This window comes from Protomyctophum parallelum (genome assembly GCF_964188405.1).
Source record: "Protomyctophum parallelum genome assembly, chromosome: 1".
Classification (NCBI taxonomy): Eukaryota; Metazoa; Chordata; class Actinopteri; order Myctophiformes; family Myctophidae; genus Protomyctophum; species Protomyctophum parallelum.
Window position 1 is genome coordinate 95,776,728 of NC_139697.1, and position 15,558 is coordinate 95,792,285.

At 40.6% G+C, this 15,558-nt stretch overlaps 1 protein-coding gene across 1 annotated transcript; it reads right to left on the reverse strand.

Moving 5' to 3' along the window:
- Positions 1 to 5,037: 5,037 nt before the first annotated feature.
- Positions 5,038 to 8,185, reverse strand: LOC310855704 (heart- and neural crest derivatives-expressed protein 1-like; the record flags this gene model as incomplete). Its single annotated transcript, XM_083760813.1, has 3 exons — positions 5,038 to 5,139; positions 6,540 to 6,934; positions 7,942 to 8,185. The coding sequence occupies 3 exons, from the start codon at positions 8,183 to 8,185 to the stop codon at positions 5,038 to 5,040; spliced, it is 741 nt and encodes a 246-aa protein (XP_083616939.1).
- Between the last annotated feature and the right edge of the window lie 7,373 nt (positions 8,186 to 15,558).

The following is a 15,558-nucleotide window of genomic DNA, read 5'->3' on the forward strand; positions in this document are numbered from 1 at the left end:
TTAGAATCTAATCTCAGGTCAAAATGGGTTAAACTGTGACAACATTCTTGTCACAGTTTGGCACGCTTGGTCTTCAACAACAAGCCACAATGTTCACGATCATGTCTCAGGAAACATGCTCCTTCCATTGGCTCCCAGTTGCTGCCCACACAGTACAACTCTGCACGATGTTGGCCTACAAAGCAACCAGAGGCGTGGCAATGCCATGCATGCCTTTTAGTTTTGTATATGCTGCCATGATGGCCCCCCCGTATCTCTTACAACCCCTTGGCCCTTTCACTCACTCGGATCCTTTATTGTGTTTGTGTTATTGTGATCAGGAAAGCAATTATAGCCGTTTCCACAATTGGGCGTCTAGGCGCGGCAGTTTTCCGCTCTGAGCAGGAGTCTTCCCGGAAAACGCTTTCCCCTGCGGCATTCTGCCCATAGAGTATTAAAAGGATAGAGACTGAACTGGCGCGAAGCTCCGCCCCCTCCGCTATTCATGTCAGTGGAAGTTGCTCAGTGGCGTTTTGAAGCACCCGGAAGGGCCGTCTATTTCCGCACTTTTTTCGCTGATTCAGCATTTGGACACCAAATTTTGGTGTCCAAATGCGGAAGTGCAGCTGGGCTTTAACATTGGGGCGCTCTGTTGCACGGGGTTTCCTCGTCAAGAATCCACGGTTCCGCCTGCAGTCCTTCCTCTTACCACTAGGGCCCAGCGCTTCAACATTGGAGTGCATAGCTGGCCCCTTGATTCTGCCACGTGGGTGGAGCTTCATTTCCATCCACCAGCTGTCTTGAAAACCAGGAAGAGACGCCTGCTCTGAGCGGAAAACTGCAGCGCCTAAGACGCCGAAGTGTGGAAACGGCTATGGAAATCCTCTTCGCACATGTGTGCTGTTGTGATGACCCGGAACCGGAAGGGGAGGTCCAAAGTAGTCCCCCATAGAGATTGACAAAAATATTGATATAAATTATTTTAAGCCTAGAATCCAGCCATCCAGGATCCTGGTGAATCCTGACCATAGCACCTTTGACTCTGTGGAGAGAGAAAATAATAATAATTATACTACATTTAATATATACGCTTTGTTTAGCTGTTATTATTTTGCTTTCTTCACAGAATCAAAGGTTTTATGGTCCACCAGGATCCTGGATTGCTTGATTCTAGGCTTAAAATAATTGATATAATAATTGATAAAAATGATGTAAATCTCTATGAGAAAATGTTGTCTGCTCATTTCTGAGTGCCTTCAATTTCAAGAAGTTATCGCTCCTGATTGGATAAAATAGGTATCCCATTCCATTACTAAAGAGACAAAGGAGACTCCGGTTACTGAACAAACACTCTATAGCAATGACACAGGCTATCCGGATCTAGAGCTATTTAACACTTATTTTAAGTAACCAAACAAATCACTTTAGAAACATTTCTCCACAAATTGATTTTTGATTGTGTGTGTGTGTGTGTGTGTGTGTGTGTGTGTGTGTGTGTGTGTGTGTGTGTGTGTGTGTGTGTGTGTGTGTGTGTGTGTGTGTGTGTGTGTGTGTGTGTGTGTGTGTGTGTGTGTGTGTGTGTGTGTGTGTGTGTGTGTGTGTGTGTGTGTGTGTGTGTGTGTGTGTGTGTGGTCTAATAAATAAAGCAAAACATGAAACCCTGGCTGCGTGTGTTCTATTGTAGTGTCATCTATTGACCACTTGATGGCGCAGTTAGACCTTTTCTACACTACACCACTATTAGGTATATATATCATGTTTTGCGTGCGCTTTTGCCATTCTCACCCTCTTACACAACAACAGATTTGATTGACAACCTTTATCTTGTCCATGTTCTAACAACAATATGGCTGTGTGTTGATTGGTATTTAATATCCTTTGACAAATTAATTAGTTATTTACATTATTATAGTAGCCTATGGCGTGTAAAGCTGCATAGCGCACGCAATGCGCGGTTAATTTCTATTTGAAGCGTCCACAAAGCGTGATCTAATCATTATGACTAATTCCAATGTGTGTACTGTACAGTGTAGCAGTAGCTGATATAGCATTGTCCTAGCATCATTGGCGTTTTGCTATTTTGAAAGAAATTTTAAGAACAAAAAGACATCGAAATGCCTTTGTATTTTGATTCGGACTCATCATGCATGGCCATCATATGCATATACTCGCTATCAGATATGGGGAAGCCAGCTTATATATAGGCATGGTTGCCACTGCCAGTCTGCCACATAATTCTACGGTAATTCAAACGGTGAACTTTGACTGGGGAGGGAATCTGGGAGATAGGTCATAGGTCTTGTCATATAGGCTATATGGACAATTTTAAACCTGTTGGAGATATTTAATTTTGATGTGGGTGTTGTGCGGTTGTCGATAGATAGGGAAATTGTTATTGGCCATTTGTTTTCCTCTCAACTGATTGGACGACGATTACACGTGTGTGTGTGTGTGTGTGTGTGTGTGTGTGTGTGTGTGTGTGTGTGTGTGTGTGTGTGTGTGTGTGTGTGCGCGCGTGCGTGCGTATGTGAAGTTCATAGTTCACACGGTGAACTATATGAACTAAACCATGCACGCACTCGCAATTCCCAGGATTGCATCTTTAAACGTATAGGCCTATTGACATGATGGCACACTGACTATCTAGTGAAGCGAGGGGCGCTCTTGTCACCATACTAAATACGTGGTAGCCTAGGCTACACACCGTGGCGCGCCCCTCAAAAACATGTCACTTAGCCTACACTTCATGTCAAAGCAATGAAGGTCCGTCTATTGATTCGTCTGTCGTTTCCTAATAAAGTATTTAGTATTATTTACTTCAACTTTAAGTATCTCCGCATTAGATATTGCGATTGATTTGTCCACAACAAAACAAAGTCATTCTAAACCTTAACCTAAATCCCGACCCGCATGCAGTTAATCCAGGCGTTCATAGCCTACTTCATAATGATGTTCATATTGTGTCAATATATGGGAAGATTCTCTTTCTACTGCTCTGCCAATAATGTGGAATGGAATGGCCTGCTGACACCATCCTTATCCTTGAAAAAGAAAACTGTAAGTGGAGAGTTATAGTTAGAAGATGCATTCTCATTGAAATGAGGGTCGTATAAACTGCCGCCGTTTTTCCCTTTAACTCGATATAAATATATTTGCATGTGAAAATTGTGAATGTTAACATTCAACACATGTCATGATGACATTTATATACATGTATTAATTAATATATGCTGCCCTGTGAATGAATTTATGAATTGAATATATACCACAGTGTGGAGATATAAAGTCCCCGGCCCGGGACTGTTTTTGTGTTATCCTTTTAAAGCCTATAGGCTATATGTTTTTGTTATATGGCTATAGCCTACCTCCGTGATGTTTATTTTCTGACTGATAAGCAATCAATCAATCAGTCAGTCAGTCAATCTATCTTTTTTTAAGTCGAGACGTCAGCCAAATTATTCATTGACTGGCATGTTTTGAGGCATTTTTTGCATTACAATTAGACTATCACCTATTAGTATTTCGGTGTGCCAATCGGAACACTGTTAGGCCTGCATGAAGTCATTTCAACAGTCAATCAGTCTATAACGGAGTTGCGTGGCGATTCTTTATTGAATCTTTCTCGGGTCCAAAGAAGTGAACCATGCGTCCAAACCATCTATAATTGTGCGTTATCTGAAAAGATGCCCCATGAACAGTCTTGTATAAAAAATAAAAAAGCTGCCTCTCATCAAACAGCTATGGGCATTCAAAACGATTTAGGCCTATATTTAAGTTGCAATATATATCCTCAAATCGAATTGCATCATATAATAATAATACTAATAATAATAATACTAATAATAATAATAATAATAATAATAATAATAATAATCGTATTCTTTACACAGGGTTAGAGGTTCATTTTATTTCTCATCTCAAACGAACAGTGACCAAACACGAGGTAGATTTCAGCGTCAAAGCCCGATGTATGCTTTGCCGTACGACGGTGCCACGCGCCAGGAAAACAGCAGAGTATTTTCAGTTCACATGCATGCACATGCACGCAATACCAGCGTGCGACGAAGTATACGTCGGGATTATTATTATTGTTTTATTATTATTATTATCATCATCATCATCATCATAATTTTCCTACATTTATATTTAATTATTCTAACAAGCGGACCAGGGGGACATTTAGTGCCGATCAACTGAAATGACAACGTGAAGAAAAACAAACAAACAAATACAACAACAAAAAACACCAGTGTGTGTGTGTGTGTGTGTGTGTGTGTGTGTGTGTGTGTGTGTGTGTGTGTGTGTGTGTGTGTGTGTGTGTGTGTGTGTGTGTGTGTGTGTGTGTGTGTGTGTGTGTGTGTGTGTGTGTGCGCGCGTGCGTGTCCGTGTGTGTGTGCGTGCGTGCGAGCGACTCAGAAATAAATCGCCCGGTGTAGCCCGGCCGTCAGAACCGATTGTGGGTATTAATTACCCAGAAGAATAAGCAACTGCAGCAAAAAAAAGTGTCCAACAACAAGAGTGCATGGCTGTCTGGCGCCGCGGTGCCTGTCCGCCGTCCGGTCCGTTGTCGCTTGTAACAGTTCAAATAATCACGGTCCGTGACGGTTCCAAACGTTCCGAGGAAGACAGGAGGGTCCACCATAGTCTCTTCCCGCACGCGGCCGGTCCACGCCACGCGGGTCCTCCTGGCATGGTTATACGTCGCTCCCATATAAACCGTTCCCATCATGGTCCTCCCTGCATGTATAATCTATATCTGTCATCTGTGTGTCGACCCGCGCCGGACGGTCCAGCTCATAGTCCCGAGGGGAAGGAAATGCGCTCTGCGCGTCATGCGCTCTGCGCGTAATTGCACGTTTTGTAATAGAATGTTTAAAACGAAAAACAAAAACAAAGATCTTTATATTCCTCGCAGGCAGCAGCAACAACAGTTTCTCTGAGTGTTTTTTTTTTTTTGCTTCGTATTTTTTGTTTAATTATTATTCTTATTATTCTCATTATGATACATATTTATATAATATATACATATATTTCCTCTGGGTATAGTTTTGAGTTCATTCATTGGTTGAGCTCCAGAGCCCAGACCTGCTGAGGCCAGCCTGTCCGTCCTTTAAACTTCTTCTCGTTCCCCAAAGACTCCTGTAAGCCCAGGCCTTCATTCTGTGGAGAAGAACACATGAATATTAGTATAAATATTATAGATATATTACACCAAAGACTCCTGTAAGCTCAGGCCTTCATTCTGTGGAGAAGAATACATGAATATTATAAATATTATAGATATATTACACCAAAGACTCCTGTAAGCCCATGCAGGCCTTCATTCTGTGGAGAAGAACACATGAATATTAGTATAAATATTAGTATATATATTACACCAAAGACTATATGTAAGCCTAGGCCTTCATTCTGTGGATATAAGTATACCTACACATATTAGTATAAATATTACACCAAAGACTCCTGTAAACCTTAAGACTTCATGCAACATGGATTATTAGGCATTATAGGCATTAATGCAGGGTATCGCATTTGCATATCTGTTATGTTTTCATTGTTTTGTGAATATATTGATGCCTGAAGTCTGCTATGTTGTGGGTGATTAAGTGGGGTCGGAGCGGTTATATTTTAGGGGAGCTTTTTTGTTGTTTTTTGTCTTTATTGTTGTCTTTTTTGTTGTATTGTTCTGTAATTTGCTGCATGTTGTTGGACCCCCTCGAAAACTAGATGATATACATCTCAAGGGGATATCCTTTTCTCAATAAATATTAATATTAGGCAGTAATGCTGTGTAATTATTACACAGTGTAAACCCTAGCATGTACTGCAGTCCTGCACACATTTAATTCATATTACATGCATAAACATTCACAGCATGGATGGAAAACATCACATAATAATAATAATAATATTACTATATATGGTAATTCTGAAGGAACACACTTATGTTTTATATATTTTTTATATTTTTTTTATAAATGACACATCAGTCAGACTAAATCTGCAGAATGAGGATGACAGAGGATTAACTATATAGCCTAGTTCTACACAGTTGTTTTAATTTACACCAAAAGTGACATTCATCACTGTCTATTTTCATCCAAACGTTGCTAATGCGGTCATTTATTGTAACCAGAAACTAATAGCCATATCAAACATTATACTATTAATTATACATTACACTATTAATTCCATATCACTAATTTATCTATCAGCCTAAAATGCTGATTTTTTTCATCATTGTGTCACATTAAAACGCTTACAAAGCATGAGCTCCCGATTCACTTTCAAAACTTCAGGTATAACTTTTATTTACCTATAGACATTTTGATCTCAGACTATCGATGTATAGTTGTATTTTATAAAGTCTGACTTTTTACCAAAATAGGCCTATCTGACTAAATCCTAGGCCCCCCAAACCACACCAATGCAACTGAAGGACTTGCATTGGTGTGGTTTTGGGGCTTTATAACGATTTTATTTTATTCTTTCCCTTTTTTATATATATAGGCCTATATGATTTTTCTTGATCCATAACAAACATCCTTCCCCTCCCTTACCATTTCCCGTTTCCGCTTCATGTCCCGGTTGTCGTATTTCTTGATCTCGGCCTTGAAGCCCTCGGCGGAGCACACCTCGCCGGTGCTGTCCTTGGCCAGCACGTCCATCAGGTAGGCGATGTAGCTGGTGGCCAGCCGCAGGGTCTTGATCTTGGACAGCTTGGTGTCGGCGGGCACGTTGGGGATGCACTCCCGCAGCTCCGCGAACGCCGTGTTGATGCTCTCCGTGCGTTTGCGCTCCTTCTTCGGCCCGCCGGACGCCGAGCGCCGCTTGCCGCCGTTGTTCCCCCCGCCGCCGCCGCCGCCGCTACCGCCGCCTCCGCCGCTGCCCGGCCCGCCGCCATGGTGGTGGTGGTGATGGTGCATCATCCGAGAGGACAGCCCGTCGTCCAAGCCTATATTATGTTATTGTTATGGGTGGATGGACACAAGTATTAGCCTATTTAGTATAGGCCACTGCATGGTTGGTTCCCAAACTCAATGCTGGGTCGCTGACCAATTGTTATGCATGTGGGTCCCTTTTATTATTTGTTTTTAGTTTCCTATACATTTTGTTTTTAATTATTATTTCAAAGCATTTTTTTTAAAGCTATGAAATGTTCATGAATACAAAAACTAAATTCAATGATTTTCTTCATAGATTTCATTTAGAAATCAAAGAGAAATCGCCGAAATTCCATAAACTATAGGAAACTATATAGCGCGTTGTGAGCTTGTAGATCAGCTATTTTCAGGGTCCCTGCAGGCAAACGTCTAATCTCTGTTTTGGGGTCATAGGGTCAAACGTTTGGGAAGCACTGTTAGGCTGCCCGCTAAATGCTATATATTTAAAGGTACACATTTCTAAGTGCCTTTATTTATTTTACTAAGGGATGCATTGCTGTAAACAAAAATTCAGAAGGGGAAATTTAGTGAAAAATGTATCTATTTTCACTATTTTAATATTTAATATTTGCTTTTTGTTTTGTTTTTTCGATGCAATAGGCCTAGTGTAATGCCTACACATAATTAGCATACCCTCTGAAAGTATAAATTATATATATATATATATATATATATATATATATATATATATATATGTATATATATATATATATACACACACACACACACACACACACACACACACACACTTAACCTTCATGAGATTCTAACTGCCTTTTCTGTGGAATTTCTTAACCTCAGACTTCCCAGTAATTCTGATAACATTGACGCACTTCCTTCCAAGGAACAGTGCACAAAGGCTTAGTGCACTGTTCCCATGGAAGAAAATACAAAAAGAACGCATATAGATATATATATATTTAAAAAAAATGCTCCAAAACATACGCATAATGTTACTGACTATACTTTTAGTATACTGCATAGTGCACACTGCACAGTCAGTCACACACACACGCACCTCTGTCCAAGCCTCCGTGCGCGCCCACCACCCCCGGGCCGACTCCCCCGAACTCGCCCGGGTAGGAGGCGCCGCCGGCCGGCTGCTGGAGGTGGTGGAAGTCCGCCGCCGTCTGGTTGGACACCACCCAGCTCTGGAAGTAGGACGCGGCCGGGCTGTCCTGGGAGCAGCGCGCCGCCGCCTGGACGAACGGGAACGTGTCGTGCATGAGGTGGTGATGCTGGTAGCTCCCGATCAGGTTCATGTTTTTTTTTATATTATTATTATTATTATTATTTTATTTTTTTGGCGTTTGATTATTGGCGATCGATCAATATGCCGTTACAGTTCCAATCCCGCGGTCCCTGCACTCCCTGCAGGAACGTCCTGCAAGCCCGACGAGATGCAGGATGGATGGATCGCGGCTTCCCTCTCTCTCTCTCTCTCTCTCCGCCCCAGGAAAAGAAAACTGCTTCACCGCTCCGACAGAATCATCCACTTTTTTCCTTTTCTTTTGTGTCGGTCATCCAATATTGTAAATATTATACTGCATGTATAAAATGCATGCGGGTTAACTCCCTGGTCGTGGTGGTAGTGACGAGGACAACGTGTTTTGTTGCATGTCACGTTTTCTGCAAATAAGTCGGCATTCTGGTGGCAAGTATAACAACTCCAAGACAAAGAAAGAGAAGAACAACAACAAAAAAAGGTAATGCCACTTCCAGTGGGATGTGAACGGTCTATAAATAATGTCCTCTTGTCTTGTTTGTTGCTTGTTGTGTGTATGTTTTTCTGCAGGGATTCTTTTTTGGGGGGGGGGGCAGCAGTATAGAAACGTGACCCCCTCTGGAGCTGCGTGAGGCCTCGCGCATGTTTATATGGAATCCTAATCAGCCTGGAAGCCGAGCAGCCAATCAGAGCCGCGGGGAGGAGAGTTGCATGGCGACATGTTTTACTCAAGTATTATAATGAAAATACTGCATAGTGTAACCATACTGTATATAGGTAATATAAAGGTCTGTGTTTTATTATAGAAATAAATACTGTGGTGTAACTACGATATCGGTAATCCATGTGTTTTACTGAAGTATTATAGAAAATGCTGTGTAATAATATGTGTTCAAAATGTGACTTGAGAAAAGTAGCCTTTTATTGTCACATAATTGGCACGCACGCACGCACGCACGCACACACACACACACACAGTCACACACACACACACACACACACACACACACACACACACACACACACACACACACACATACACACACACACATATACACACACGCACGCACGCACACGCACACACACACACACACACACACACACACACACACACACACACACACACACACACACACACACACACACACACACACACACAATGTTTTAATAACTAAGATACAAGCTCAAAATGCTCAAATTGACGTGCAGCTTGATCGGCTATTTTAATAGCCTATACGTAAAATGGAGTTTAATTTGTGTGTCTGTAAAGAAAACAATTGCAATTGAACAGCTATAGTACTGAAAATCGTGTAGGCTATTAGGCCTATAGAGATTAAAAAGTATAGGCTACGAATACAATATTTGCCTCTCAGATGTATTAGGCCTGGTGGAATAGAAATATTGTCATTTTCAAGTATAGTATAGCCTATACCTCAAATATGTACAGTAGCCTACCTATTTGAGTAAATGTACTTAGTTACTTTCCACTGGTAATCAATCAACAGACGGACAATCATATACGTCGTCCAGACAGTTCAGTTCTAATGCTGTATGATTATGATAATAATAATAATAATAATAATAATAATAATAATAATAATAATAATAATAATAATATTTTTTCATATTTACATGTGGATTTGGGATCATTTGTCATATTTTGATTTGTGCTTGACTGAGCCGTCTTTGAGAAGGTAGCCGTGTGTGTGTGTGTGTGTGTGTGTGTGTGTGTGTGTGTGTGTGTGTGTGTGTGTGTGTGTGTGTGTGTGTGTGTGTGTGTGTGTGTGTGTGTGTGTGTGTGTGTGTGTGTGTGTGTGTGTGTGTGTGTGTGTGTGTGTGCGTGTGTGTGTGTGTGTTGAAATTTGAAATAGCCCATGCATGCATGTTACAGTTAATATAGCCTATATATATAGGCTATACCATATTCTATGACGAGGAGTATTTAGCTAAACATTGTTCATTTAACCCTGAGGGTGTCACATGACGGTCCATTTGGTTTCATTTATTTAAATTGTCTGTCCGGGTTATTCGCTTCTTAATTTTTATTTATTTATTTTTGTATATTGCTCCAAAAACATGTGACATCCAATATAGGGCCTGTAATCACGTGTTATATGCGTGGGGATTATGTACATCAATGATGACTGATGATGGCGTGTTTTTTTGCCCATACTATTACAATAAATGTGAGAAAATGAGCTATATATTGCGTTATAGTAACTTATAGGCTACTTATAATCATGCGTTTGAATGTCATTGATTTTGGACTCTTCCAGACTTTCTAGATTTCTAAGAGTTTATGTTTGTGGCTAGGAAGGAATGCATCTGCCTTAATTAAGCCTATATATAAAAAAGGCGGCATATAACTGAATGAGTATTTAGTTATAGGCCTATGGTGTTGTTTATATAACAAATAAATAAGCTGGGAGCCAGGTGAAATTAGCCTAATATATAATACGGGAATAATGCTTACTTAAGTTCTAACAATTCTAGGAAACATTATATTCATTCAACATGAATAATTTGAGCTGTTGCGATCTTTTCAAACATATATATGCTCCATCCAGTGTCAATTAGATGCATGTGTATAGCACTGCACGCCACAACAGATATATATATCCATGAATGAATGAAGCGCTTTAGATGTCGTTGAAGTCTTTTGATGCTGCCTGGCCCAGCAGACCATCAGCCCAACCGTCTCTCTACGCGAGATAACAGCATCGATAAGCATTATCTATCATCTTTATTGATCATCTTTATAGCTCCGCGCGTGGACCACCAATATAATACAAATACACACATACCGCAAGAAGTCGCCGTGATGTCCCGACGGGTGCTATTTTGTGTATATTTGTATTTTATGGTTGTTCTTATGCCGATTTAAAAGGAGGCTTCACCTCGTCTTCACCAAGGCCTGCATTATAGGTCTAGGCCTATGCAGATTTCAGCAACAAATCATTTCAATTTATAGTGTGTCCAAACAAGATAAAGAAACACATTATACAAAAATAATACATAGTCTATGTTGTTAAGAAAATGAGTTACAAATTAAACGGATCAGTTGATCAGAGATTAGTATTTTCCTATATGCAGCAGAGGAAATAAATTAATCAGAAACCTTAATAAAAACAGCATGAACCGCCTTCAACTTATAAAGAACCGAGAGAATTATGAAGCAACTGCAGTTTTCTGGGAGTTTATTACAAATAGTTTATAGCCTAATTGGCTTTTTTTAGGCTATAATTCGTGGGGAGAAAGTAGGCTAATCAAACAAACAAACAAACAAACAAACAAACAATGAAACAAACTAGCAGGCCTTATCAGTAGCCAACGCTCGTGTCATGAGGGCCTGGCGCGTGCGTGTATTATCTCATCTCTCTCTCTCTCTGTCTCTCTCTCTGTCTCTCTGTCTCTCTGTGTCTCTCTCTCTCTCTCTCTCTCTCTCTCTCTCTCTCTCTCTCTCTCTCTCTCTCTCTCTCTCTCTCTCTCTCTCTCTCTCTCTCTCTCCCCCTCTCCTCTCTCTCCCCCCCCTCTCTCCTATTAAAAAGCCTGGTTATATATAGGCCTATAGCCTATAGCCTAGGCCTATACCTTTGGTATAGGCCTAGGCCTATAAGGCCCTATATACTTGTATTTATATATGCTATATGTAGAGAATGTATAATTCCTCCGAATCCAACCTGCAGCCAGTAAGTCAGTCAAGTAGCGTTACCCTTAAACACACCGACACATCTCCACCTTATCTGTACTGCGTGTAACGCAGCACCCCCAGCAGAAAAAACATTATCCCATTACATTACACGACCTTGACGCCATTTAGAAACCATTTACTGCCGCGTCTTATCTAAATATAGTCATAAATCAGGAGGTGTCAGCGTGTGAGTGGAGAATGTATTCCATAAAAGCCCTCCTCGGGCTCGGCAGGTTCACTGTTTACACTGAGGAGAGAGAGAGAGAGAGAGAGAGAGAGAGAGAGAGAGAGAGAGAGAGAGAGAGAGAGAGAGAGAGAGAGAGAGAGAGAGAGAGAGAGAGAGAGAGAGAGAGAGAGAGAGAGAGAGAGAGAGAGAGGCTGCATGGCTGCCGCGCACATTATTTCACCATGCATGTGACCCAGTGCTGGAGAAAGTATATAGGGCCTATATATATACTGTATATCTCACGTCAATACTAAATGCAGATGTAGGCCTACAAAATACAAATTAGTAGGCCTACAAATACCGGTATAGCCAAAATGTTCCTTTCAATACCAATGCCAATTGCTGTATTGATAGCAGTTACAAAACAATGTAAAACATTGTTGCAGTTTTACACATTAATGTAAAACGACGTAAGTTCCTGCAGAAACTGCGTGGGCTCGCTGTAAACCCACAATCTATATGATGTAGCCGAGTCGAAAATTCCCTGCAGACTGGATCCAGTCCAGTCCAGGTTTGAATGCGTTGTTATAGCAACTATGTGTTGTTATAACTTGTTAGCAACACAGTTATAGCCCCTGTGTGAACCTAGAAAGATCGGACGGTCGGACCCTTCCTCTTTCAAAAACGTATACAAAATAAGAAATTTGAACCCTAGAAAATTCTTAGGTAAGCATTTAAAAAATGCTCAAAATGGCAGAAAATCTGAGGGCGGAGCCTACTGGTCAAAGTGACAAATGAGTCAAGGCAACAAGGTCCATGGAATTTGGCCAAACGAGGCATGAGTTATGGCTGTTCAAAGTTTTAATTTACAAACGATTGCTATAGCGCCCCCCTTTGGCCAATTGGAGTAAAACTGGTTTCTGCGCTATTCGGCATGACCCTCTACCATATACTGTCAAGTTTCATAAACATGTGACTCTGCATGTATATGTATTAGGGGCAAAAGAAGAATTTTCATAAAACGGCAATGTTGGCTCATAAAAGCTTAATGTTTTCACCTATAAACTTCTCTCACTGGGTTTTTAGATATTGGTCTAAAGTTTGTGTATAGAAAGTTTCAAGAAAATTGCACAAAAATCCTATATAGGAGTAGATTCAATACTGTTTTTCATAATTCAAAATGTTGGAAGATCTAAAGGTCAGAGGTCAAAAGTCAGAACACGAAAGTTGCATGAGGAGCCGGCATGTGTTTGCATTTTCAATTGAGTGCTATAGCGCCACCCTTTGGTCAATGGTTGTGGGCTTCGCGTCTTCACCGTTTTGCCCTCTACCATATTGCCAAGTTTCGCGAATACCGACTGCACGGCTAAGCCAGAATTGTTACTTTTGGCGGAAGAAAAAGAAGAGAAATCCGGCCAACCCGGACAATAAGGGACCAATAGCCTAGGCCCTTTGACATTAACAATCACACTTGTGTGTATTGAGGGGCACCCACTGTATTTATACCGTGTCCTAGGTCTTCATCAAAATATTTGAGCACCATTGATATAGCAATGTTTTTCAGAAAAAAGAATAAGATTTTGAAGACATTCTTTTTTAGAATCGCCTTCATGTCTTAATGGGTTAATAATAATACCATGCAGTTGTTATAGAAAGAATCACTCTTATTTATGTACGTTTCATAGCATTTATTTAATTTATTACGGGAACGTACATGACTGTACTTGGGGCTGGACCCAACTTTACAGTTGTCGTGGGATTTGTTCCGGCGTTCTCAGAGATAACAATGAAATACAATACGAGGGTTTCCACACAGTATCAAGTGGCTGTGGCTCTTCTATACCCTGGATTCATAATACAAAGGTGGCGGAGGAAACCATGCAAGGCACCAACCTGCACATCGGGAGCAATTTAGGGGTTCAGAGTCTTGCTCGAGGCAAATATAGAGGGTGACATCATCTTCAAACCCGGCGGAAGTTATGCAGGAAATGCCTGAGTGGCAAAAAAGTACTTTCTGGCCATGTAAGAGTGCCGAGCGGCCAAGGCAATAAATGAGTGGAGACCAGTTCAATAAGGCTTTATTTCTTCCATTTCTTCCTCAATCACTTTGACAGTCATAATCAATGCAACCTGTCATCACCCGGGTTAGAGACAACTGACCTTTTATAAGGTGGGTACCCATTACCTGGTTAGCCCATACCATTCCCCAGGTAAGAATAACAATATTCCCCACTCTTAGAATCACACAATGCCATTTTATATAAACCTACTACATGTATCACCCTCAATACCTATTCACAGTTAGCATTTAGCATAGAAATATATACACAACATACATGATTACATTCATTATTGTCCATTCCCAATCTCCCCTTCTATCCATTTCCCACTTGGTGTCATCCTCCCGGAACTATAAAAGGGGTGCCTATATGCCCAGAGGGAACTAATTTGCCCGAACACCACCCTGAGAGGAGGATGAGAATAAACAGAGGTAAGTTTAGACATCAGAGATTTACATTCCTTCTTCACAAGTCTTCTCATTATACTGGCCAATTAGAAAGTATGCTGTCCTATTTATACCTAAACTAATGTGCCTTATATCTGTTCATTTGTAGGTGAACAGACCGACCACTCAGTGTCCCCCCTGCATAACCCTTAGCTTACAATTTGTTACAATTTGTGTCCTTATTTACATTATACCATAGAATTGTGTTAGCATAATATGCATTAGGTATAGTAACGGCATCCGCCGGTACAGGCCTTCATCCAAACAGAAAAGTCCTATTTAGTTAAACAATGTTAAACTCACTTTGCATGTTGCTTTGCCACTCGATTTGCCACTCGATGTGCCATTCACTTTAAGCATGCGCATGCTTAAAGTGAAAGTACAATAGAGTCTATTGTACTTTTACACTTTTACTCCACTATATATTTTTGAAAATGTTAGTTTCTTTATTATTATTACAAAACATACAGTAACCACTTCAACCCTATACTGTATCCATTTGAAAATAGCAGCTCTACAAGCTCCCAATGCGTCGATTAAATTAAAAAACGTTACATTCTCTGTGTAAAATGACCCTTATAGATAACACTGATGATTGTACGTAGATGTAAAGATCAAATGCCATTGGGGTTCCAATATCTACCTTACTGTGGATGGCATTGCACAATGGTGCGATCTTTCGCTGCGTTTTGCAGATCCAGAAGATTTGTCACCAACCCCATCCCACAGCTGCGGAAAACGGATAAAATTGACCCCAGTCCGAAAAATAAATAAAAGTTATAGGCCTACGATTCATAACCTTTGTAGGCCAACATGTGTTGCCTCATCAGAGGCATAATATCCTTGAAGTACTTTCCTGATTAAAACATTCCACCTTTTAATTTTAACCCAAAAAATAACAATACAAAATAAAATACTGGATTAAATCCTTTTGATTCCCTCCCACTATTGCTTCATATAAGCACAAAAAAACCCAAACAAACAAACAAACAAACAAGAAACATTAGGCTGTTAATGTTGTGAACTTGTGATGGTGTGTTTGTGTGA